Below are 26,720 nucleotides of genomic sequence, written 5' to 3' on the forward strand. Positions count from 1 at the left end.
CTCGCCTTGCACCGCCGGGCACGGCCCCCCGGCTGCTCTGGATCCCCAACGGAGGCGGGGGGGACGTGCTTCCCCATCGCATTGCCTGGGTGGACCCAGCGGGACCTCTTAGGGGGGCGACAGGACAAGTAGTTGGGGCAGACAGAGCTCAGGCGCAGGGGGGACCCCGGCTGGGCCCGGGACGCGGCGCAGCGGGGATCTCGCACCCATCCCCAGCCCGAGAAAGGAGAAGTTTCCCGGTAGGGCAGCGCAGAGGAGCGATCCCTGGACCGACGGGCGTGCGGGGCCGGCTGCTGCGGGACCCGGCGAGTGGGCACAGCATGGGGTGCGGGAGACACGGCGGGCACGGCCCACGGGCACCGCGGGGTAGGGCGGTCTCAGCCGCCGGAAGCTCACGGCGAGGTGAGGGCGAGGAGGCTCCGCGCTCACGGAAAACGCGGAGTCACCGAAGGGGCGGGGCGGGCGGCCTCGATACCCGGACACCGCCCGCCCGGAGGAGGGGTGCAGCGTTGGGTGGGGGGGGTACGGGGGCCGGCCCTTTGTGCCCGGCGGGGCGGGGGCTCCCAAAGCAGCACAGGACAGGACAGCTCCGCTCCCCGAGCTCTGCGCGCCGCCGCCGCCGCCGAGCGCGCTTCCTTAATAGGGGCGGTGACGTGCCGGGGCGGGGCGAGCGGGCGGGGCGGGAGCGCGCGCATGCGCGGGGGCGGCGGCGGCGCGGCGGCAGCAGCGGAGCCGGGAGCGAGCGGCGGAGCAGAGAGAGCCATGGCTAGAGATGGCGAGGGACGCGGCCAGACACCCGCCGCGGCTGCGGAGCCTGGCCTGAGGGAGCGGGGGCCCTAGGACCGACCCGACGGCGTCAACCAACAACAGAAAAAAACCAACTAATTAATAAATTGCCACCACCACCCCAAAAAAAAAAAAAAAAAGGAAAAAAAAAAAGGAAAAAAAAAGGAAAAAAAAAAAAAAAGGAAAAGCCACCAGCCCGGCAGCAGCACCGCCACCACCAGCCCACAGCGCCCGCCCGCCGCTGCCGGCCCCACGGGAGGAAACGGCCCGCGGCCGCCGCGAAGAGCTCCGGGACTCCCCGCCGCCCACCAGATAGATGTGCGGACCAGCCGCCCGCACGGCCGACGATGAACGCGCAGCTGGCGATGGAGAACATCGGCGATCTGCACGGGGTGAGCCATGAGCCAGTGCCCGCCGCCGCCGACCTGATGAGCGGCAGCCCCCACCACCGGAGCGCGGTGGCCCACCGCGGCAGCCACCTGCCAGCCCACCCGCGCTCCATGGGCATGGCGTCCATCCTCGACGGCGGCGACTACCACCACCACCACCGGCCGCCCGACCACGCGCTGACGGGCCCCCTGCACCCCACCATGACCATGGCCTGCGAGACACCCCCCGGCATGAGCATGAGCAGTACCTACACCACGTTAACCCCTCTGCAGCCTCTACCTCCCATCTCGACGGTCTCGGACAAGTTCCCTCACCACCACCACCACCATCATCACCACCACCACCCCCACCAGCGGATACCGGGCAATGTGAGCGGTAGTTTCACGCTCATGCGGGACGAGAGGGGTCTGGCGTCTATGAACAATCTTTACACCCCCTATCATAAGGATGTTACCGGCATGGGGCAAAGCCTCTCTCCGTTGTCTGGATTGGGCCTGGGGAGCATCCACAACTCCCAGCAAGGGCTGCCCCACTACGCTCACCCCAGTGCCACCATGCCCGCCGAGAAAATGCTCACCCCTAACGGATTTGAAGCCCACCACCCTGCCATGTTAGCCAGGCATGGCGACCAACACCTTACCCCCACCTCCGCTGGCATGGTGCCTATCAACGGGATCCCACACCACCCCCATGCCCACTTGAATGCCCAGAGCCACGGGCAGATCCTGGGCTCTGCCAGGGAGCAAAACCCTTCTGTAACTGGTTCGCAGGTCAACAGTGGAAGTAATTCAGGGCAAATGGAAGAAATCAATACCAAAGAAGTAGCTCAGAGGATCACCACCGAGCTCAAGCGGTACAGCATCCCCCAGGCTATCTTCGCCCAGAGGGTGCTGTGCCGCTCTCAAGGGACCCTCTCAGACCTGCTGAGGAACCCCAAGCCCTGGAGCAAGCTCAAATCGGGCCGGGAGACCTTCCGCAGGATGTGGAAGTGGCTCCAGGAGCCGGAGTTTCAGCGGATGTCTGCTCTGCGGCTGGCAGGTGAGCCCGCTGCGGGGCGGTCGGAGCACAGCGGCAACGGGGCCGGGGACCCGGGCCTGGGCAGGCCACCCCGGTCTCTGCCTGTCTCTGAAGATCAGCCCCGCCCCCCCCCCCCCCTCCGCCGCTCCGTTTCTCTCCTCTCCCCCGCTGCTTTTCTCTCCTCTCCCCGCTCCCTCTCCCGCCTCCGCGCACCGACACCGTCCGGCTCCTCCGCGCCGCCCTCTCGGCTGTCAGACAAAGCCGAGCCGGGGCTCGGGATACGCACTGCGGCTCCCCGGTTCTCCCCGTTATTCCGGGCGGGGCGCATCGCCAGGCTCGCCTGTCGCCGGCGGGACGGCACCCAGTGTGCCCGGTAACGGGGTTCCACCGGCCCCGACCGTCGGCAGCGCTGCCTTACACGGGCACGGCGAGGCGGAAATGCTTTAATTGGCAGGTGTCTGAGCAACCGGGCCGTACCGGGCTCAGGCGGGCCGTGCTGAGCTCCGCCGGGTCGTGCCGGGCAGTACCGTGTCCTGGTCCTGCCAGGACTCGGTACTGCCCGGTACGACCCACGAAAGGGGTGTGGGGGAGCTCCGGTAACGCACCGCCGAGCGGAGTCGGTGCGTCTGCTTTGTGCTGGTAGCGGCGGCCCCGGAGGCGGGGGCTCCGATCGCAGCTCCCGACGGGGCTCGGGCCGGTGTCAGCCGCGCGTCCCGCTCGCGTTGGGTTGGGTGTGCTGGGACAGGAGTTCCCCGCAAACGGTACGAGCCGGGCGTGAGTGGTGGCTAAGAAATGCTCTTGGCTAAAATCGTTAGATTATTTTTTTTTTCACTGGTTGTAATTATTGTTAGGCCGTGGAGTTAGAATTTCGCGTGGATGCCTCTGCATGAGAGACGCAGTCGGTGTGGCGGTTCCTTATTGTCTGCTCATAGGTTGACGTCCCGTTCGGTACCTGTTCTTCGCCGCCGCCCCCCCAGCCTGCGTTCCCAGAGCACAGCCCGGGTTTAATATGCCATGAGTGAGGGTTTGTTAATTAAGTGATAGGTCTCCATTAATTTGTCCCTGGAGAACACGAGACAGTCAATCCGAGTTGGAGCCGGGGTCACTGATCCGTTTCACAGACTAAAATAAGGGAAGGGCCAAACCTTTCTCCTTTCAAACGCGCGAATTGTCCTGAGCTTTCGGCTACTACGACGGTAGGAATTGGGAACTGCTTCCCGACCGTGCGGGGACCCGGCTGGGCCACCATCGTGCATTTTGCCTGGTATCAGCCAACCGCCTCGTTTGTGAAGCCTAAAGCAGAGCTAGGAAGGGCCGGGAGCAGGATCTCCCTCCTGCTGCGGCTGGCCCTGCTGTGCACGCCGGTGGGAGGACGTTGCTCTCTTTGGCTTCCACTCCTGCAGAGGCAGTTTCAAAGGTCTGAGCTCTCAGAAAATGCCCTTTCCGCCTTCCCTTCCTCACCAACCACCCCACCAGGAGAAAACTCTTGTCTCGCTGGTACTACGCAGCAGAGGAGGATGGAGTTTGTTTCCCTTATCCCCGTAACGTAAGGCGAACTTTCTTCGATTTGGAGCGTATTTTTTACGACAATTCAGTCGACCTGAATCTCCGCTCATTTGCATAGATCGATACTGGAAACAACCCCTCGCTTCGGAGTCTGTTGGCATCCTCTCCCTGGCGCTGCCGGCCCAGAATCTCTGCCAGCCCGGGCTGCGGGGCCGGGCAGGAGGGAGGCAGCAGTTCCCCGCGGCGCGGCCTCTCTCTGCCGGGGGGCGGCCGCGCTCTGCCCAGCTGCCGGGGCCGGAGAGACCCATTGTTCGCTTCTGCCCCTACACCGCCCCTTCCTTCCAGCCACCTCAGCGCTGCCTTCGCATAAACGGATCCCGGTAATCCCGTTAGAGGGACAAAGCCTGATTATTCCGCCTTCCCTTTCCGATGAAACCCGAAAGCCACCACCTTACAGAAACGGCTTCCCCGGGGCGAAACGAGGCTCGCAGCTCGGGGAGACTGCGGAGGGGGGTCGGGGAAAGCCGCGTGCCCACGACCCCCCCCCCCCCCCCCCCCCCCAAGCTGGACCGGGCTGCGCAGAGCACCGGGGGATCCCGCTGGGCCCTCCCCGCGCTTCGCCCGGCACGGCCCGCCTGGGCTCCGCCAGCCCCGCCGCACGTGGTCATTTGCATATCGCTGCGTCTCAGCCAATGGGAGAGGCTCGCGGAGCGCCCCGCCTCGCGCAGGCAGCGCCGCGCTGCGCGCCCCTGCGCGCCCCTTGGTGCTGCCCGTCCTGCGCTGCGGGCGGCCCGCGGGAAATGCGGGAGCTGTCGATTTTATTTTGGGCAGGTTTTAAACGTGTGATGATCTTACGAAGTGGTAAAAGCCTGCCCCGATTGGTAGTGATGTATGAACATCAATTCAAAATATCATAAATGACGCCAGACGACGCAAATTAAATCTCACGTCCAAATTATAACTCACTCTCGGGTGTTTAGAGAATTATCCGTTAGATAAATACTCAGAGCGGAGCTCCCGCCACCTTAAATTCTTCCCTTCCTCATTTCCTGCAGGCAGCAGCCTGGAGGCGAGAGGGGGATGGAGCCTGCTTATTTTAGGCCTCACGGTCTTGCCCAGCACTTTATCTTGAGCATTTGCCCCGTCCAGCCATCCCTGGAGGATTCCTACCTCCCAGATTACTGAAGACCCGACAAATAGAGGAAAAATTGGTAGTTACATGGAGGCAGGATTGAGGTCTTGACACTTCCTGAGCTGTCTCTTGAAATGTAAGCAGAACTGCTAATTGCAAAGCTGACCTCTTCCAGCCTCCATCTTATTCATCCCACCTTCCTTCTCCTCTCTGTTCTCTTTTCCTTTGTCTGTTCCCCTCTCTCTCCCCCTCTATCACTGCATATTTATCTATTTGGCTGTTTCTCTGTTCGTTAGTCTTCCCTCCCCCCACCCTCTCTGACATTTGGAAGGGCAGGGAAGGAATACCGAAAAAAAATTTAAAATCAAAGAAAATATTCGGCCCTTTTACAACCTGCTGGGATTTAAGGGTGAAATTGTTTCAGGTTATTTTCGTATGTGTAGGGCAAATACGAAGGATAAAGAAGGCAAAAAAAAATGATTCTTCTTGTTCAGGAAAGGATAATCTGTTTCGAACCGTTTGTGATTAGAAGCGCGTCCGCCTGGGGACCGGCCCCGCACGGGCTGCCCGCCGGGCCGAGGGGGAAGCGGCCGCGGGAGAAACGTCTCAGGGAAAGGGCGAGCGGGATGTACGGGACCCAGGAAGTCCCTTTGGAGCTGCTGCTCTCACCCCCCTGAGACCCCTCTGTGGCTGCTTCCCCAGCGGGTTTCCCGAACCCCTCCCGTGACGACGGGAGCCGGGCGCGGGCAGTGGGGCCGTGGCGGAGCCGCGCTCGCCCGCGGGACTCAGGCGGGGGATGGCCCGTCCCTTCAGAGCGGCTAGATATTTGTCCGCGACCTGCCTGTTATTTTTCGTAGTTGCATCTCTTTCCGCCCCCCTCCTCTTTTTCTTTCTCCCTCCCAATGTGAATCCCGGCTCAGATGAAGCCTTGGGAAGCCGGCGAGAAATGCTCGCCAAATTAACTGTAAAGAAATCGATACAGTAATCAGAGCATTTTCCACATTAAATATGAAATCTAATGAACGCCGTTTGCACCTCTCGCCCCGCCGGCCGCCCCAGCGTGCGCCTGGGAAGGTCGATGCCGCCCCGGCCCCTATTGCCTCATTAGGGCCTGTTTAATATTTACCCGGCGGGGACTCTGCATAAACGCATTTGCATCAGGGGGCGGAGGGCATCGACCGGGGGTTTCACCGCCGGCACCCCGAGGGCGGCGCGGCCCCAGGGGAAAGGCCCTGCCCCTCCCCGCCCTGCCGGCCGCCCAGACGCCTCGGGGACGGGCGCGGACCCGGTTCCGTGCACCGTGATAGCGGCGGTTTTGCGACGGCCGGCCCGGTAGGACCGGAGGGCGAGAGAACAACCCGCAGCCCGCTCCCACCGCTCTTGAGCCCCGCGGCAGCGCCCGCTGCGCAGCCGGGCGGGCACGGGAAGCCGCGCTTGTTTGCCGGCTGTGTCCTTGCGGCAGGATTGATTTACAGCCGTTCGCACACAGCCCCGTTTGCCCTTCGTTAATGTTTGCCCAGCGGGAGGCAGAGGAGCGGGGCCGGGCTGCACCGAGCAGCGTTCCTCTCTACCGGGCCGGGCCCGACCGGGACCAACCCGTGCCTGTCCCCGCGGAGCTCCCGCCCCTGTAGCGCGGCTGGGCTCATGCTTGTTTGTTCGTTCGTTTGTTTGTTTGTTTTAATTACTCGCCGCGTGGCGGGGAGGCACCGGGGGGGCCGTGTCCCGCTCCCACCCCCGCTGCCGTTTGGGTGACATCGCCTCAAAACGGGGCCGCTCCCTACCGCGGGCAGCGCCGGGACCGCACGGCTGGGCTGTGGGCGCGATGCCGGCCCGGCTGGCTGCATCTGCCCGCCCGGCTGGCTGCATCTGCCCGCCCCGGCCGCCCGAGGCCACTTGGCCGCCCGCAGCCCTCCTGCCGCTCGGTTCCCGGGGCCCCTGCGCCATCTACCGACCGCTGGTGCGTGGCAGCCGGCCCCGCCGCTCCGGGCACCCCTCCCGCACCGGGCACTGGCAGCTCTCTCGGGCTGGGAAGCGGCGGCTGCGGCTGGTGCTGCGGGCCGGGGGCTGCGTCCCGGCGAGGACCCTTGCGGGGCGCCCGGGCTGCCCCGGTGCTCCGGTAACCGCCAGCGCGGGGCGAGCGCGGACAGCGCGGCCCGGCGGCTCCAGCACCGCGGACAGCGCCCGCCGCACGGCCCTGCCCGCTCCCGGCCCGGCCCCGCGGCACCGACCCCCCGCTGCCGAGCCAGGCGGCGGGCCGGGCCGAAGCCAGCCGTTCTGTTTCGGGGATGGAGCCTCCCGCAGCCTGGCCGCAGGGGGTGCCGAGCCGCCCCACCGCGGTCGGAGATCAGCGGCGACCTACGAGGGCCCGGCCGTGTCCCCTGCCCGCGCTGCGCGCTCGGGCTGCCCGCGGGGGCGGCGGTACCGCGGGACCCGTTTGGGGACGGGTGCCTTCGTACGGGTTTGTGGGCGGAGGGGAAGCGATCCCGCACAGGTGTGAGCGTGCGTGCCCCTGCCCCGCCAGCGGGAGGGGCCGGGTGCCCCAGGAGGAGAGGAGCGGGACTGTTCTCGCCGCAGGTGCCACGGGTGGGAGCGCGGGGGCTGCGGGCTGCAGCTGGAGTGTGAGAGCTGCCCTTTCCAGCTGGAAAGGAACGTGATGGCCAGATTGAGACAATCTGGAATCGCACAGACCGGGAACGCATCGGTGCCTGTGTTTGCGTGTGCCGGCCGTAACCCAAAGCTCAGGCTCTGCTTCAGGCAGCCTTTACCTGTCCTCTGTGCAGGAGAAGGATCCCCATAACCTCCACACAAGGGACAAGTTCGTTTCGAGGGAGACTTAAGGTGACTCTTCAGCCCAGGAGATTTTGCTCAGGTGCTGGTGACTTTAACCTGAAGACTACAGGCATGGAGGGGAGTTTCTCTTGGGGACCGAGCAGGGACCTAGCATGGCGTCATGTCGGGTACTTCCATGACCAAATCGATAAATGTTGATTCGCGTTTTAAACATAAATCTATCTGGATAAATCATATGCTGACAGAGAAGCGACCGATGCTTACTGACTTTCTTCGGAAATGTAGCTTACTTGAGCCATTTTGCTTAAGAGGAAGTCAGTTTTATGATGCTGAAAGAGCAATTTATAGGAGCAATTTATTAGCTCAAGAGTAGTTTTGATTTCTTCCCATTTTAGGGCGATAGGAAGTCTCAGTGGTAACATTTTATGTACAACCCAGACAGCAATTAAAAGGCGATGGATTGTTGTTCCGCAGGCGGGCAAGCAGCATCGCGGGCTGCTGCGGAGTGCGGAACGCCGGCGCTGCTGTGTGCAAGCGATTTCTGGCGGCTAGTTGGAAATCCTACTACTTCAAATAACTGTTAAATCGGATGACACGGGGGCCTCTTCCTTAGCGACTTCGGTGCAGGAGGTGCCGCAGTGAACCTGCTCTAAGGTTATGGATATTTTTAAGGCTCAGCAGTACCGCGTACATTGCTGCGCGCATCCCAGGTCTGGCGGTAGGAAACTGGCCACAGGCGGTGCAATTAGTGCAGGCAGACAGCCCGCAGGTCCGCAGCCCTCCCCCGCAGGGGCAGGCTGCCACACTGCTGCTGTAACGCCCCCCAAAACGGAGAGACTTCTTCATATCATCGCTGCAGGATTTTTCCTTCCTTTGAGACACGTCTCGCTGTTCGCGTGTTTTGTCGGAATTGACTGGGAGCTTCAAGATTGGAGCAAGGGAAGCGGGAGCAGGCAGTTAAGTCGAGAAGCTGACCGGGTTTTTAAGTAAATCTGGCGGACCCTTAATGTCCCAGCCAAGGCGATGCAATCGATTGCGTCACTTCCACCGCCCAGAAACTCCATTTTCGGCGGCTGCAGCAGCCCCCCGGCTGGGGAGGCAGAAATAACCCGGCCTAGCGCCCAGCCCTTCACCCGGGACCCCCCGCGGGAGGATTCCTTCCCAGCAGGCAGCAGCGTGCGAGGGCCAAGCAGGTCCGAGGTGGTTCCGCAGCCGCGTGTGTGTCCTCGAAACACGGTGCCCCCCCGGGGGCGGTGCGGGGCGGTGCAGGCGCGGGGTGAAGCGGCGCGGAGCAGGCGGGTGCGGAGCTGAAGGTGTGGGGTGCGGAGCGGGAGGCGTTTCCTGGCGGAGCGATGCGAAGTGGCCTGTGCTCCCCGTCGGGGCGGTGCGGAGCGGTGCGGAGCAGCGCGGGTGCGGAGCGCTCCCCCCACACACACCGCGGGCAGCCGCGGGGCGCGGGCGCCCCCCAGGGGCCGGGGGCTGCCTGTGCGGGGGGGGGGGGGGCCGGGAAGGGTTAACCCGATGAAAATATTGATGTAGTCGCAAAAATCGTTCATGAAGGCAATTTAATCTCTGCTATTAAATGTCCTTTCAATTCATGTGGGGTAATTAAGATGCAGTTAAAGTGATTAAATTCTAATTACTTATGCTAGAAAAGAAATATTTGTCACACTAATATGGTTAACTAAAGACCCAGGTAAAGAAATTTAACATTTACTTTAAATGATATCGCAGGAAAATCGGGTGCTTTCCCCTGATTGATCCACTTAGCAACATATTCTGTACTGGGGATGTCAGTTCACTCCAGTGGTTACAGATCCATCAACACTGGAAGTTTGTGTAAACCCAGAACCCCAAACTGTGGAGTCAGCACTCCTCAGTTGGGTTAACTTTATTATTCCAGGGACAGCAAATTAAGGTCACTCATTTTAATACAGTGCACAGGAGTGAGGTGTTTGCCATTCAGTCTCAGCTGGGATCTGTATGTTGGCAGGCTGATGTCTTTCTGTGAACTTCCCACATAGGAACATAATTTTATCTCTTCCTGTTATCACAGAACAGAAGAGGACTGTTGCCTGGGCTTGATGACAGAGAAATAAGATACAGTGACCTCGGAGAAGATGGTTACACCTGCACTCTAAATAGGCACAAATACAAATCACTAGAGAGGCACGAGCACAATCCCAGGAGTTATAAGAAATAATTCAGTGCGAGTTCAGAGATTTCAGAGCAGCCTGTACTCTCTTCAGCTGTAAGGGGAAGGTTTTGGAGAGTGACAGATGTCACTCACATGGGCTTTCATCACTGATATGGAAATGTCCTCATCCTGTGGTGGGTTGAAGCTTTTGGGAATTGATGCTGTTCACTACCTCCTTCAGCAGGAGTGTGTAGCCACCAGCTGCCCTCGTGTGCAGAGGTGCTGCCTCCCACAGCACCTTTCCAAGAGGACCCCTTGGAAGGCCCTAGGGCAGGGACAAGCAGGATGGGGCAGTGGGGGGACCACCAAATGGTCACATATAAGAGTGAGTGGCACACAGCAGTTGTGGCTGTTCATCCAGGCCATGCAGATTTGCTTGCTTTTAGTTCATGTGATGAAGTGTGCCCTCAGGTAGCAGGTGTCTTGTCAGCCCCTTACCTTGTTCTCATATTCTCCCAAATATGAAATGTTTGATAATTAGGAAAGATTTGTCACCTGTATGTCTCTCTGCACACTCCAGAGGTGTTATTCACGTTATAAGGTAAATTCACATGAATTTACCATAAACTTTGGGCTACTTGCTTCTACTGAGGCCAGGATGGTCAGAACTGTCTCTGACAGCCAAAGTCCTGAAGCAGTCTTAACATCCTATAGAAATCCTGCTGCCTTTTCCATCCAAAGGTAGAGCCTCCTTTGGAAGAATATTCTCCAGGATATTCTCTAGCTTGTAGCAGTGAAGAGTTTTCTCTCTCTAAAAATGTTATTGGACATTCTGTGATGCTTTCAAACAAGAAGCAGATCCTTTAGAAAGCAATTTCCAGGGTCTTAGTGGGCACAGTTCAGCCTGTAGCTGAGGCAGGTCCCAACCCTTAAGACCTGACACAGCAGAGATTAGAAAATTTACCCTCTGATGTGAAGCAACCATAAAGTGCCTCCTCGGGCAAGGCAGAGCCAAGCCCAGAGTCATGAGAGATCTCCAGTCCTCTTTGTTGCCCCAAATGAATGCTTGAGCTACAAAATGAGTTCCTACAGACTCCTCTCCACAGCATCTGGTTTAACCTTCCAGCTGCTAATTGGTGTCAAATAATGTGTCAGATGCGATGGAAATCAGCGTGGTATGAACATGCTCATGAGGCTGAACAAAGACCACTGCCTCTTCTTGTACAGGGCACTTGATGGCCATCAAGGAATAATGGTTTGTGGTAACCAGTGACCCAGGCCAAAGCTGGAAATGTGACCTGTCACCTTGGGGTGAAGGGCCCTGTATCCCATCACTGGTGGCCAGCGCGTGGTCTCCTATCCATGTCAACCAGGCTCTGAATTCAGCATGGCTGGAGATATTGTGTGTGTGTCGCCCTCTTGCTGGTCTGGGCCCACTCTGGGTAGAAACAGAGGGAAAAGGGCTCCATGTAAGTGAACATCCACTGTGCACCTCAGCTTCCTCCTCCTTGGGGTGAGGACGGTCATGCCAAGGCACTGGTGGGACTGTCCACTTCCTTTCTGGGAGGGACCCTAATTCCATCCTGTTGTGGTGCTCTCAGGCGGGCATGCTTCCCTCCTGCTGCCTTATGTCCCTTTGTCTGAGAGCAGATCCTCAGTGCTAGCAGTCTGATGGGCCACCAGCTGAGCAATGCCTCTTGCAGTGACATTGGTCCTCAGCCTTCAGAAGTAGCGACAGGGCTTGGGGCAAGCTTCACCCAAGCAGGATTTTCCATTGTCATTCCCTCTGCTCCGGTGTCAGTTTTCCAGAAAAGAAGCCAGTAGACCTTGTGGTGGAGTATTACTATGTGCCCAAAGCAAGAGAGCAGAAAGCAGGTTTCTTGGGAGTATTACTGGTTTCATGCTTTGGTTCGGGTTTATAAATTGGAAAATTAGTGTTTACGACATAGATCTAGGCACACAGGTAGGCACCAAGTGCTCCTGAAAATTGATTTATGGTAATAGGAGAGGTTTTTTTCATAGATTTTTAAAAATAAATCCACCCTTGAGGGATGAAAGACTAGATCAAGTGTCAGGGTTAACACCTGAGCTTACTGTAATCTTCACTGTTAGACTGACAGAACGGTGAAGTTTACATTACAGGTGGGCAAAATATCCTCTTCACTATTTCAACCTGAAGATGCGATTAGTACCTTTCAGAGGGCACAGGATCCTGCTCACACCTCTGGCAGAGCAGGACGGCACAGCTGGGCACTGCAGAGGAGCAGCCACAGAGGGTGGAGCTGCAGGGCTGGGACCCCCGTGCTGTGCCACACACAGGCAGCCAGCCCTCCACGAGATGGACAGACCTTACCCTTGTAAGGTTTGGCAAGTTAACTCAGCCAAATCCCCTGGGCAACTTAGAAGGAACAAAGAGAGACAAAAATAGATGGATGGACTGTATCAGGAGAATCGCAACTGCCAAAAGTATCGGTTGCTCAGGGCAGAGGAAGATGGAAGTGACTGGAAAAGGCCGGAGTTCAGCAGTGGATTTATCAGGCTACTTTTGGCACTGATGATATTACATTGTCATATCTGCATGTGTGTTGCCAGAGTCAGAGTGACTCTTTCTTTAACCTCTGCTTTGCTTTTTTCTTAACTAGAATTTCTTAAGGCTTTTTCAAAAGGCATCACAAGGAGCATCAGCTGGGACAGCCCAGAGACAAAGAGCACATCTGGCTGCTTGGGGAGCCAGGGCAACCTGTGAGCAGGTGTGCTCTGGGAAAGGTGCATGTCTCTGGGGAGCACAGCACTTCACAAACACCCTGAACTCATCTTCTGTGTGGTGGGAGACGGTCTGCTCACACTGCTCATGGGCAGGGGTTACGGGAAGGACATGAGTGCAGATATTCTGCTATGTAAAACAAAATCCAGATGAAGGTGTGTCATGAGACTTTTTGAAAACAGACTGATGTTTTTCCAAAAGACGGTTTCAGTTGGTGTCTCTGGACCCTCTCACGTCAGTGGACACCCTTGATGGCTTTAGAGGAGGACCTGGCCTGGGTAGGCATAGCTGTTTTTTCTGAGCATGGCCTGGGCTGCTGTCACCAGGCTGGGTGGCCCCAGTTTGTCAGCCCTCGACAGGTGAGCTGGCTGGGCTCTGTGCCTGCTCTGGATAGATTCTCACATTGGAGCAGGTTTTATCCCGTGGTGTACATTTGTTCTCTGGCAAGCTGGAAGCTACAATTTATTATTAAAATGTATTTTCTCCAGTGCAGGGAAAACGATCGTAAGGAAACCCTATTACGGTTTTTCATTATCACCATTATTTATCTTTAAGTGCTATTAATATTCCTGAATCTGGACAAGGCAGAAGATGAAAGGTGGTATCCACCCTTGCTGCTCACAACCCAAGGCTTGGCAGTGCTGTCTGGAAGGGCTCTTTGAACAGTTCAGCATATTGGAAAGTTTTTGCCCTCTGTCTGCCTCTGGTAAATGCTAATGGGGGGAGAGCTGAAAAATAAACATCTTTTGCATTGCCTGAAGAGGATCCAGATATTGAAGGTGTTCCTAGTCTCTCCCAGGTGGAAAAAGGCTCTGTGAGCAGCCCTGGGCAGAGCCAGGGCAGGTGTGCTGCTCGGCAGGTGTGCTGCTCAGCAGGCACCAGGGGATGGAAGGATCCTGGGTCAGAGCTGGGCTGAGCTGTTCTGCCAGGGGCAGCGGCTGCCTCGGGCTCCCCTGCTGGGGCTGTGCTGCCTCCAGCGAGCACTGAACCTGTTGCGTGTGGGTCTTTGTGTCACAGATAAGGTTCCAACTGCAGCTGAGTCAATATCTCACTCTCTGAATCGATACATCATTAGTTTCAAGTAGGACTCCAGCTTGGATGTGAGGACAAGACCTGTCTTATTTCATAGGCTAAGCTAGAGCCCATCTTGATCTGTCCCTACCAGGTGCAGACCAAGCCTTACTAAACCAGCAATCCTGCATGATAGTTTGGTAAAAAATAAAGTCCACAGTGGTCTGCAGGAGGAAGGGATGACTCCCAGCTTCTCCAGGGAGCAGCGTTGGAACTTCAGTGCTTGCCCTCTGGTGGGCTTAACTGGAAGGAAGATCTGTTTGCAAAATAGTAAAACTGGCAGATTTTATCATAGATTTGATGTAATTTATTTTTTCTCAATGAGTACTTTTTCTCTAACCTGTGACATCACTAGCAGTAATTATGAGGTCTCTGATACAACTGAAGTTGAGGAACAAGGTGTGTTGTAGCTGTTGGGACATTTTCTAAGGAAATAACTACTTAGGAATATTGCCTTTCAAGACATGAGTGCAAGCTCAGGGAGACAACATGTTAAGAAAGTTAGTTTCATAACAGATTGTTGCTTTTTTATTATTCTCCATGATTTCAGAGAACTCAGGTACTAGCTGGTGATTGACAGCCCAGAGGCATACACCACTAATTGCACTAGTTTGTACCCACTGCTGTTGGCAATGTGACCATCCCTGCTGAAGCATCACGCTGTGCTGACTCGGTCACGCCCAGTTAGGGGTTTGTGACAAGTGGTGATCTGGACAGGATATCTAGGTGGAAGCTGGAATTTGTGTAGTCTTTGAAAAAGGAAGGTGTAAAGCAGTGTGAGCAGAAATGAAGTGTTGGGCATGACAAACATTACCTGGGTTTGGTTTATCTCCTCCTCTGCATGAGTCCATTAGCAGGGGCAGAGTCAGAGCTGCAGGCTGAGGCTGTTACAGAGCTGAGCTTCTGCGGCTGCAACCGCGGGAGCTTCTGGTCATCAAATGATCAGACATGTATAAAAGACTGAGGTGCTGTCCATACCTTCTTTGCTCCTCGTTCCTAATATTTGTCAGTAAATAATGGACTGCTCTTGCAAAAGTATTTTTAAGCCTTGAGGCATCAATGTTTGCTTTCAATGGCAGTTCAGAATAGGGACTGATCCGCACAGTGAATTCTCCAGCTTCACTTCAGTGGGGCCTCGCTTGCATAAGGAAACCTGTTTTTTCAGCCCAGAAGCTCCACGGTGTTTTAGAGGTCAAGATGTAACTTCAAAGCAAAGGTTTTCAGATAAAAATAACTGTAGAAGGTCGAAGTTTGGCATCCCAGTCCATTTGATCGATGTGTCATTGCGTATGAAAGAATGTGTAGCTGGAATATGTGTTGCTAGGGAGCTCTTCAAAAGTTTATCCTGAAGAAGGCTGAGGCACTGGTGTGTTGGTGCCTGCCTGCCTGGGCTGGCAGAAAGTGCTTTTGCATCTCCCCAAATTTTGCTGTGTGATTTGTGCAGTTACCATTTCTCTAAGTACAGAAGGTGGATGACTATTTCTATACCTCCTTTGAGAAATTAAATACTCATGCCAAGGCTGGCTTTCAGCAGCAATAAATAATGTAGGAAGGACCTTTGTAAAGTAATTTACTGTGTTCATTCCAATAACTGTGGAACAGGTGGAGACACTGCACAAAATTCTTCATATAATCAGCACCGATCTCCACAGAAATCAGGATTAGACAGACACAGAGACAGAACACCCATACTACCTTCAGAAACATATCTCTAAATCAGCATTAAAGGATATTGTTAAAGAAAAAAGGGAAAACAGACAACTTCAGACTTTCTTGAAAGTGAGACAGAGCAATCTATCCTCTCAGGAAACATTTTATCCTAGCAGGCTGGCTGGGGAGACAGGGGTTGCTCTCCCAGCCCTGTCGGATCCTGCCTGGCAGGTGATCTGCAAGGCAGATTGCAAATTGTAAGTGCCTTGTAATGATGTAGGGTACAACAACATTCTGAAAAGGAAAAAGAGATAATAGAATAAATAAGGTGAAGTTCTATCAGGAAGGTTTACTACATCATTGTTCTGCATGTCAAAGTGTGGGGTTTTTTGTTCAGAAAACATAATCATCTGGTCTGTCAGACTGTAGTAGCATCCTGGTTTCTCCCGGTTCCTTACTTCTCAGCCAATAAAAAGCTACAGACGTGAGCTGTACAACAAATAATGAAGGTAAAAAAGGTGGGAAAGGTTGACTTTGATCATAAAGGTATATTCCAGCTTCTATTACTTATATTTTTTATAATTTATAATAAGTTAAAAAATTAAAAATGTCACACATTCCATCCAGATTTGGAAGCTGACACGAAGAGTCCTTTTTCCCTAGTCTGCCTGCACACTCTGCCAGCCCTCTCTAACTCTCCTCCCTTTTTTTGCAGCGTGCAAGAGGAAAGAACAAGAGCACGGGAAGGATAGAGGGAATACACCCAAAAAGCCTCGGCTGGTCTTCACGGATGTCCAGCGTCGAACTCTACATGCAATATTCAAGGAAAATAAGCGTCCGTCCAAAGAATTGCAAATCACCATTTCCCAGCAGCTCGGGTTGGAGCTGAGCACCGTCAGCAACTTTTTCATGAATGCACGGAGGAGGAGTCTGGATAAGTGGCAAGACGAGGGCAGCTCCAATTCAGGCAACTCATCTTCTTCATCAAGCACTTGTACCAAAGCATGAAGGAATAACCACGAACTAAACCTCGGTGGAAAAGCTTTAAAAATAAATAAATAAATAAAAAATAAAAAACAGACCAGGACCTCAAGATAGCAGGTTTATACTTAGTACTATTTGAAAAAAAATGTTATTTATAAGTCCAAAGAAACCAAAGACTTATTTCACCTGCATTATGACTTTGTTCTAAGACACACTTTAGTAGGATGACGACTTGCAAAAAACAGAGCGGAAGAAGAAAGCAAAGTGGAGGGAATTAAAGAGAACGTGGAGAGAAGAGAAGCAGACCACTGGTCTTACACCTTCACCCATGATCATCTTCACCGTGCTTGGCTGTTTAGTGGTTTGGAGCATAGTGATTTCTTGTCATTGAATGGACATCTCTTCAGATATGGCTCTTCATTTCCACAGTAGTTGCCATGAAGGTGTATAGTGTGTCTGTACTGCGTACACGCCAGTGGTTAGGGACTTAGTCAGGGCTGGTCTTCAGAGAGGGTTGTGCCATGGCACGGCCAACACAGCGTGGAGTCGTCTGAATCCATTGGAACGGTAGTGTGATTTTTGCTGTTTCATGGTTTGAACTTAACCAGTGCAACACCTGGAAACGAGTTCAAACTAGGCAAAGAAATTTTGAATGGTACCTAAACCAGTGCATTCTCTTTGTTTGTTAAGGAATGTTCAGATTTAAAAAAGGAAAACTATTCCATCCATTAAAAAAAAAAATTGACTAGCTACCAAAGAACACATTTAATAATTATATTGCAGGTATTTTATTGCAATGATTTTAATATTCCAAAGCTATTTTTACACAAAATACTATGTAGAGTTATAGGTATAAACTAATCTAACTGTATAACACATCAAACTTGTAATCAAGACTGTTATTTGCAATTAGTAAAACTACATTATTGTTTCTTTCCATGGCTGGCAAGAAAGAATGTCATGTGAGGGGATGGCAGCCCCTGTCACAGCACAGGTACTGGTAGTGGGATGTTGCTCCTGTTGAAGCCAGGGAGCCTTTTTGCTGCTGACTTCAAAGGGAGCAAACGAGCTGTTGCATCCATGTGTAAGGTGGTGGTAGCTGTGGTGCTGCATCCTGCTCTCCCAGGCTGGTGCTGCTGGCAGTGCTGGGTGCAGGCCCTGCACTTGGTGCAGCTCAGCCCTGCCATCCAGCCTGCAGACGGGCACCCAGGCCTGCGGGATGCAAAGCCCAGCTGAATTGTGAGGTGTAAAACCACAGGGCTCGGAGGCTGATTGATGCTCATTGACATTAGTGGGCTTTTTTTTTTTTTACCTATTGACTTTACCAGGCAAAGGAGTAGCAGTAGCTTTGGAGGCTCGTGGTCTTTTCCTACGGGGAACAGTGGTACATCAGTCAGTGCCGGTGGGAAGAGCTCCAGCGGGAGCTGCAGTGGGGCTTTTGGAAGGCCAAATTGTGGTGCCTCTGAAGTCAATAGCAAAATTCCCGTGACACCAAGATACAGCCTGATATTTCGTGGCTTCCTATCTGTGTGTAGCAGGCTAAGCTTTTGGCCTATGCATTCTTTCTTGTCATCTATGAATCAGGATAATGCATGAAATAGTTTAAAGTTTTTAGATGAAAAGCTTTAAATGCTCTGTTGCTAACAGACCCATAGGAGAGAGATCATCCCATTCCTACTCTGATAAAATGAAAAAGAAAAGCGTGCAACGTCTGCATATTAAATTTTAGTGCAAGGGGAAAATAGACTTTATAAACCATATATGTGCCTGTTAGATTTCTAACCGGTGTTTCAAATTACTGCAGTGATTCTACTAGGTATATTAAATTGCAGTATAACCAGATCTGCAGATATAGGCCCAATGCAAGGATTAGAAATAGGTAATCTTAATTACAACCTTTAAGAAAAAAAAAAAAGAAAATAAAAGAAAATTCAAGGTAAACCAGAAGCAAATGACCATCAACATTAGCAGGTACTGATTTTTGGGATGAAGCCCACTCAAAATATTAGTGACACCAAACTTAAGAAACCTTGTAGCACCAGTTATTTCCCAAGAGGACAGGGTCTAGTCAAGGTTCAGGGTATACAGTTAAATTCCAGTAAGTGTTTAGAATACAGCTGAAATATCTCTTTATTAAAATAAAGTCAAATTAAACCAAGGTTTTTGGCACCAAATATTTATCCACATTTTCCTACGTTAACCTCACTTTAAGACTGACAAAGCAATTGTCAATGAAAATGTAATCTAATCCATGAGTTTTTTGAGTCTCTAGCTTAAATTTTAGCAAGCTTTCTTTTAAAGTGTTCCATCCCCACAGAGACATGACTGACATGGAAACATTAATAAGCTCACATATGAAGTATCTTGTTAATGCAGTCTCATTAGTGTAAGGTTAATAAAGGACAGGTGATAACTAACATTTTAGGGTTTTTTTCCAGCAAAACACTGCTTTGTAGCGTACCTATAGTTTAGAAAAGAAAGCCTTATTTATTTAAAACTTGAGAATTTAAAAATGCAGGGAAATTCAAAGTACATTACCACATTTTTTAGTATTTCCATTGTATTGTCTTGAGAGACTACTTGCTGAAACCAAAGAGAACTTTCATACCAGCATTAAATTTGCACCCAATATGCAATTTCAGGATCTCAGATACACACACACTCAAGCCCCTGAATAGTCTGTGTATACATACATACACATTTTTCTGAAGGTATCTGTGTGTATACATATGCACATATACATCCACACACACTAAAACTGATGCACAAGTTATAGATTTGAAGTGGTTTGGGTTGTTTTTTTTTTACTTGGCTGTTTAAGTATATATAAAGATTTTGGTTCCTTATAAGCCATTAGGAACAAAACCACTCTCCCCATAAGCAATACATGCCTCATACTCAGAACAGGCAAAGAACACACTTTTCTTTAATTCCTTTCAACACATGAAGCAAATAACTACGGAACTGCTTATTCTACCTGTAAAGCTGTTTTACCTCTGAGCAGACTGCCCGACCACACGGACTGAAGCCTGAACAGTTTCCCTGGTGCTCCCTGGCTTGGCTGTTCCTTGGCAGGGTGTCCTTAAAGGGGAGCTGTTGTCCACAGCTGCACTTTGTGTTACCCAGGACAGCCTGTCTCTGTCCTGGTAGTGTTACTCTATCGATTCACTTCATTCCTGACAAAATGGAAATTAGTTTCAAATTCAAAAAAATAGGACTTCAAAATCTGCCAGGAAGGATTAGGAGAAGGAGCAGAACCTGAAACAGTTTGGGAGATGGGGCTTCAGTCGCAGGTGGCTCCACAGGCGAGAGGGCATTAGGAAGGCGTGTTCAGCTCACAGGCTGCATCCAAACCTGACCACAGGCACCCACGAGGGGAGGCTGGCCAAGAGGTGAACTGTCCGCATCCATCCCCATTGTAAATGGCATTATCAGCTTTCCAGGGAAAAAAAAAAAAAGTTTAAAAAAAGTTAAAAAGTTTAAAAAAATAAAACTGAGACAGATGTTCAGACAACCCATCCGGCTGCGTTGGCCCCGCACGGCTTTCCAGGCGCCTCCGCCTCCTCTCCTTACTCAGGTAAAGCAAACCCAACAGAGCGAGCGAGCCCACCATGGGGCTTTCACTTGAGAATTTGCTCCAGTTCCAGCCAATGCCAGATGCAAATTCCCAAGTGGATGAAGTGGCTGGAGGGTGCCCCGTCGCCCCAGCCCACACAGGGCTGCCCACAAGCAGCGCTTTTCTCCTGACAGGGGTTTCAGGATAAGGCTGGGTTGGTGGAGGGCACTGCCCGTGGGGGCTGCTGCTGCCTGGAGGTCTTGGAAACACCACTGAGCTTATACCAAAGAGTCTTAGGACACCTCTCCTCACCTGAGTTGTAAACAAGACATATATACCCCAAAAAACAGTCCTTCTTTCTACTACTCTTCCTCCTATCCTCCTCTTCTCCCTCCTCCTTTGTACATAAGGATGAAAACTATGCATTTAGCAAACAAAGAGAAAGCACTTACCCTTTTCTATCTCGCTGCGTTTGGGTGCATTCAAAGGCCCAGGGGCTAATTTTGAGATTTTGCTTAGCCTCCTGGTTTATTATTGTGGTGTGGTTAGCTTTACAATACATTTGGTAACTATTTGCTAAAGACAAAGAAGCAAAAGGTAAGGGATAGCTACTTCCACGTGTTAAAAAAAAAAAAAAAAAGAAAAAAAAAAGAAAAAAAAAAGTAAAAAAAAAATGTGTAAAGATCTACTATTTATAGTGTGAACCAAAGACGCTACCTCACTCGATTTCCATTGGTGATTTTAATCACATTGATGATACCAAAGAATACCAAAGATTTTTCATGCACGGCCTTGGTCTGGAAAGGGAACTCATCCTCCTTCCTACTCCTGTCCTCCCTGTCCCCCTTCCTCACCTTCACTCAGTGTGTAACCTTGTCTTCATTCTTAGTGGTAATGCGAATAACCTTACAAATACTTCTCTTGCTACAACTGCTACTACTGACGATGATAAGGATAATAATAATAAAGCTCTAGGCAAACATGTTGCAAACTTTGTAAACTCATAGGACGAGTGCCTTGCTTGAACCAAAGTGTTAAACCGCTGTTGACCTCTTTATCTCTCACCTTATACTCTTTGAATACCTCAGCCTCTTAGAAAGGCCACTAATGAAAAAAGGAATAATTCTTCACCGTGGTGCTTTTTGCCGTGCAACCATGCAATGAAACTTTCTTTGATACCAAAGGAAAATGTTTTTTTCCACTTTCTTGCTGACAAACCAAAGGTTCTCTCTTCTTTACCCCAAAGCAGCTTGAGTCCCTCAGCCCAGACAGGCCGTGCATCGCTTTTACCAATTCCTCCAAATACCTCATAGTAATAAATCTTTAGGGTTATGTTGTATAGAGAGTCTATGTGATAAGGCAGAACTTACTAGTTTGATAATTGTTAAGGTTACTTAAAAAAAGCTTTATAATTCTTATTTATTTTGTAGGGGTTGTTTTGTTTGTATATTCCTTTTATATCGTTTGGTTTGGGTTCGGGTTTCTTCTTTTTTCCTTTTTTTTTTTATTTTTGGCAGAACTTCTCTGTTATACTCAAGGAAGATCTTATTCCTGGGAATGTTTCAAAGTGGGTAAAGATCACTGTTTGCAATGAATGCAAAAAAGGGAAACATGGTTTTGATTACTTCTTTTTTTTCAACTAGGATGCTTTGTGTTTGCTAGCGGATGTTCTTTTCACAGGGTAAAAAAAAAAATATTCTCTGCTGTGATAAATGGTTCCTATTTTTTCTCTACAATGTGCTGTGATTTTTAATTTAATTACATTTTGTATACGCTTATTTAATCACTGCTTTAATTTATGACTATGTAGTTTAAAAAAAAAAAAAAAGTTTGTATATAGTAGATTCAAAAATGGCCAAAGCTTTATGTTACAATCTTTTCATTCTTGATGCTGAGATGAACTGAAGGAGAGTGCTTCTCTTGACTGCAGGGTGTATCTTCAGCCTTGTCTTGGCATGCACTTCCACCCGTGTTACAAACACTGCCAGGTTATCCCCCCAGGCCTCCCTTCCCTACAACTTGTACATGCCAAAATGAGTGTTTCAAGGTAGTACTTTCGTCACTTAGAAAGCAGAAAGGCATTATTGGTGTGTTTTTCCTTTAATTTATTTGTCTTTTTTCTAGAAAGGTTGCTTTGTGGGTGAGACCCGCACATCCAAAGAACTTAAGAGTCGTTTAATGTTTAAAAGCACTGGCATTTGTGAGAGACTTTGCTGAGTTTTTGTTTTCCTTCGCCATTCGCACGGGTAGCGCAAGTAGCAGGCGCAAGCCTTGGGAGAAAAGCTAGCTTGAACTTGGAAGCCTTGCTCATGGAAAGGCCTTCACCAGCCCCCCAGGTACCTGCGGGGCTTCTCCTCCCCGGGCCCAGCCGGGGGTGGCCAAGGGGCAGCAGGCATTGGGATGGTGTGGGCCAACCCAGCTGGGGGAGTGCTCAAGGGCTTGGGCCACCACCGTGTCACCTGCTCCCAGCCAGGGCCACAGATGGGGATGGGATGGGATCCACCAGGTACAGCCAAGTGTCCCAGGAGCTGTGGCCACATCCAGGCTCAGGGACGGTGTCAGAGCACCTGCCCCAGCCCCCCAGCCCTAGGGAGGAAAAAGCAGTTTTGAGTTGGAAAGCAAAAGAGTAATGACAATGACAATTCTGCAAAGCTGATGATGGCATCAGGGCACAGAAAATAGGATGCCACTCACCTGTGTTTTATTTTGCGTAAATAATAGATTCTGTTTCAACTAAATGTTGTGTACTGACATGGTTTGTGATGGCTGTAAATATTTCCTTTCCCCGCACAGTAGCTGAGCTCCAGGTGTACCTTGTTTTCCTTTGGGGGGATACAGAGGGGTTGAGGGAGGGAAGGACAAGGGCAGGGTTTGAGCTTTTGGTCAGAAGTTACACTTTCTAGGTACATTTTTATACTTCAAGTATTGAAAAGGGGCAATAAAGATGCTCTGAAACGCAGGATCATCAAATGGTCTGTTGGAGGCATTGGCTGAACGTCTGCTTTTCTTACCTGAACTAACGCCGTGCAATGAGTTATGTTTCACATGAGAGGGGGGAGACAAAGTATTAGTCTACGAATCCAGCATGAACCATCGTGCCCTGGACAGAACTGTACTTAGGAAGGACATGGTTTCTTTTCCTGTTCTGGTAGTTTTGATTTTTCATGGTCTGTTCTGCATTTATTGCATCCTCACTGTGGAACCGCGTTAGTTTTGCAGTCTGAACCGAACAACAGTGTTAAATGAAAATAAACTTTAAAGCATTGTCTTTTACTTGCTTTGGTAGTTGTCTTCATAACCCCCTGCCCACAGTCTAGTCCCAGCTGAGCTGGCACTGGGGCCCCCCCCGGCCCCGCTCTGCGCCACCCCCCCCCACCTGCCCCTTAGCTCCATCCTGCGCCGAGCAAAGAGGGCTCCAGAGACAATCACAGGTCCCAGATCCGTAGAGGTAGGAAATCTTCCAAGAGCAAGAGGGAGTTCTTCCAGAGCAATGAAACAAAACAAAAAAAAAAGAAAAAAAAAGAAAAAAAAAAAGAAAGAAAACAAAGCAAAGGTTTTGATAAAAGACATAAAAGACAACTTTGCTGTCATTTTTAGTTTGCCCATTAGGAAGCAGTAGTAGTTTATGCGTTGCATCTGCATTTCAGACTAAGTGATTATTGTACCTAATTACAGTTGATTGCTAATATTTCCTCAATCTCTCTCTTAGTCAAGCGCTTCTTCTTCTGTATTTTTGTGTGTAGCGACGACAAGTGTGATGCACTAGGCATTCTTCTGGTTTGGTTATGAGTATCTCCTGTACTGCGTTAAGATTTCCTTCAGTTACTTTTTTTAAGCTTGCTACTGTTCTCACTTTATGCCGTGCAATATCATCTGCTGTGTTTGCTAAGCAAAAAAAAAAAAGGAAAAAAAAAAAAAGAAAAGAAAAAGGAAAAAAAAAAGAAAAAAGCAAGTGATGATGTCATCATGCTTTTCAGTGTTACAATGTTTCAGCGTTTATGTAGTCACAAAAATGTAGTAAATAAAAGGTTGGATTTTCCAGCACTTTAAATTTAGACATTTCTTGCCTTCTTTGTTTCCTTGTTGGCACCGGGCTGAGCCGAGGGGAGTGGGTGAGCCCCCTGGAGCAGCCCCAGCTCTCCCGTGGGATGGGAACAGGCAGCGTTCAGCTGCAGCGTGGGAGGGATGTCCATGGAGGGGACACAAAATGGCACCTCAGGCTTCGTGGCACTGGGCCTTCATCCCTTGATCAGTGCTGCCATCTGCATCCCCCCGCCCCCAGCACACAGCCCCGTGCCCACCCAGGCTCCCCATTCCCATCCCAGCTCCCACCACAGTGCCCATCGGGCTGGGTGGGCTCCTGGGGAGGCAAGTGGCGAGTGTCTGAAAGGCACGTGTGGTTCCTGGCAGATGCACTTCTCTAATTGAGGGAAAAAACATTAAGAAAATAAGTGAAGGAAATAATCTTGGTTTCCTTTATATCGTCTAAGGGTATGGATGTCACCAAACTAATTCAGAGAGGTGTTTCCTTTTGTGTGATGGAGTCCACCTCAGGCCCACAGGATCAATATTTAATTGTTAAAAGGGATATTGTATTCCTTTCCTGTCACTGTTGTTAATGCCTCTGCGCTCTGTAATCCCACGGGGTCTTTTCCCGGGGATCTGATCAGAGAGATTACCCATCACTCGGGAGTGGTGGGAGGAGAGTCCCCAGCCATAACAGATTCCAGGAATGCATTGAGCCATTTTCTCTCTATCTTCTAATGAAGTGATGAAGCATGTGCCACAAAACTTAACAGGGTTTTGTGGCAAATCGGGTTGCGCTGCTGAGAGGAGGATTAAACCTTCATCTTTGTCCCATAAATCACCGCATCAGCTACATTTATTCTGATGGATGGTCTGGACTCTACTGACAATATTTTATCTCTGGAAGCTCCTGCAGCCTGTGTCCTGATGTGCAATTTCTTTTCACTGCTAAGCTCGGAGAGGCACTGAGCGCGTCCTTTGGGAGGGCTCCCCTTGGGCGTGGTATCCTGAGACCATGCCAGGAACCAAAGCAGCACCAGCAACCCACATCCAGGGCAAGCACAAAGACAAAGGGGAGATGGGAAGCCAGGGATGTCCTCCGGAGCCCACAGGATTTGCTCTCTCCATCGTCATACTGGCCAGGCCTGCTGTGGGTGCAGCAACTCTGCGGAACAGGGCCTGGTACAGTGAGGGCTTCAGCACATCTTGTTGTGTGGAGCACCCTTAACAGAAGAGAAATGTACCTGCAGGGACAAAATGCCTTTTTTTTTTCTTTTTTTCTTTTTTTTTTTTAAATAACCTGGAAATGCAGCAGGGGTTGAGCCTGAGAGCCTGCACAGCTTCCCAGGCATCCCACCGCACCGGGGCTTTGCTTAACTCTGCCGCCTGCATCTTCACCCCAGCGTGCCCAGGGCACCCCGAGGGTCTCACCGCGGGGCTGCAAAACCCGGGCAATAAAATGAGCTACCTGGGCTCTGCTTGCCGAGCGCTGAAAAGCTGAGGAATGGGGACAGCGGGCAGAGCGGTACAAAACAGCTCCCGGCACGGGGCGGGCAGCAGCCTCAGCTCCCTCCCGGGACAAGGACGGCGCGGTGGCCGGTGCTGCTGCCGCCCGCAAGGGCAGGGAAGGCAGCACGAGTAACGCGGCATCTGCAGCTCATTTGCATGTGATTAACCCCGGCCAATAAAGGCTGCCTGAGCTGGGCCTTATTCCCCAGCCCGAGGAGCTGCGCCTGGTGAGAGGGGTCTGGGCTGCTCAGCAGGGAGGTGGGACACAGGCGTCCTTCTCCCCGGGTGGAAGATGTATAAGGTTTTGTGTTTGGGGGGGAAGGAGGGAGCGGTGCTGCCGGCTCGGGGGCGCTGTGTGGGCTGGGGCAGAGCTGCTGGCGGCGTTTTAAATTAACAATAAGCGCTAAAAGCCTGGAGCGGGACACGGGGGAGGGCTAATGAGGCAGGGGACAAGGATGGAAGGATGTGCTGCCTGCAGGGCTGGGACCACAGCAGGGCCCACCCCGCAGGAATGGGAGGGGGGTTGGCTGAGCAATTTGCTCCCCGTTAGGGCACCATCAGCACTGCTGATGGGAGGGAGAGGAGGCTGCCAAGGTGCCCCTGAGCTAGGGCGCTGGGCTGTCGGCATCCCTGGGGGATGCCATCCCCTGAGCCTGGGGGCCAGGGGCAGGAACTGTGTACAGGGAAGAGCCTTTTGTGGAAAAACGGTCTATTCATCGAGCAAAATTATTTCCTGCCCAAGGGAGGTGGCCAGAATTTGATTCTTGGTTATGCTTTTTGTAGCAGTTATCACTTAGATGAGTGAGAGAAAAAATTAATCCTGTTATCAGCTTCATTAGGAAGAACTGCTGCAATGAGAAATATAAACACCCCACGTGAGTGAAATCCGCAGTGGCTGCTAAACACATAAACCACATGCCGTCCAGGGTATCAGCTAGTAGCATTTGGCAGCAGGAGGAGTGACAGAGCCCTGTCACTGTGTACCCACCCAGCCTGTGTGCTCTGCCCTGGGCACCCTCAGTTGTCCCTCCTGGTCACCCAGATGGACCTTTGGTCTGACTGAGGGTGGCCACTCTTTTGTTCTGGTATCCTTGTGAACAAAATATAACCCAAAACTTAGTAGCTGTGTCCCCAGGGTAACACTGCTTAGCCAAGGCCTGTTTGCCACTTCATCAGGTGTGGGTTGACCTTACGTGATTAGGCAGGGCTGCTTGAGAGAGCTGCATTGATATAAATTAAAGGGTTAACAAGACCTTCCCAAGGTAAGGGTGAAAAGGCTTTTGGATGTTTAAAGCTGGGTGAGACCCCTGCAAGGGGCTGCTGGCAGACAGGGAGCAGTGGCCTCTCCCCTGGCACCGTGTGCCACCTGGGGAGACTTGGCTGCAGAAACAACTGTGTCCAT

General features: G+C 51.7%; 1 protein-coding gene across 1 annotated transcript; it reads left to right on the plus strand.

The window, feature by feature from the left end:
- Window positions 1-713: 713 nt before the first annotated feature.
- On the plus strand, window positions 714-23,838 carry ONECUT1 (one cut homeobox 1). Its single transcript, XM_051628287.1, has 2 exons — window positions 714-2,214; window positions 15,959-23,838. The coding sequence occupies exons 1-2, from the start codon at window positions 1,134-1,136 to the stop codon at window positions 16,249-16,251; spliced, it is 1,374 nt and encodes a 457-aa protein (XP_051484247.1). The 5' UTR covers window positions 714-1,133; the 3' UTR covers window positions 16,252-23,838.
- The last annotated feature ends 2,882 nt before the right edge of the window (window positions 23,839-26,720 follow it).

The sequence above is a fragment of the Apus apus genome, chromosome 10, assembly GCF_020740795.1.
Source record: "Apus apus isolate bApuApu2 chromosome 10, bApuApu2.pri.cur, whole genome shotgun sequence".
NCBI lineage: Eukaryota > Metazoa > Chordata > Aves > Apodiformes > Apodidae > Apus > Apus apus.

Bases quoted from the DNA above. Each gene is read 5' to 3' on its own strand.
- ONECUT1 (XM_051628287.1), top strand. From the start codon at position 1,134: ATGAACGCGCAGCTGGCGATGGAGAACATCGGCGATCTGCACGGGGTG. The intron at 2,215-15,958 runs GTGAGCCCGCTG...CTTTTTTTGCAG, and splicing joins GTCTGCTCTGCGGCTGGCAG to CGTGCAAGAGGAAAGAACAA.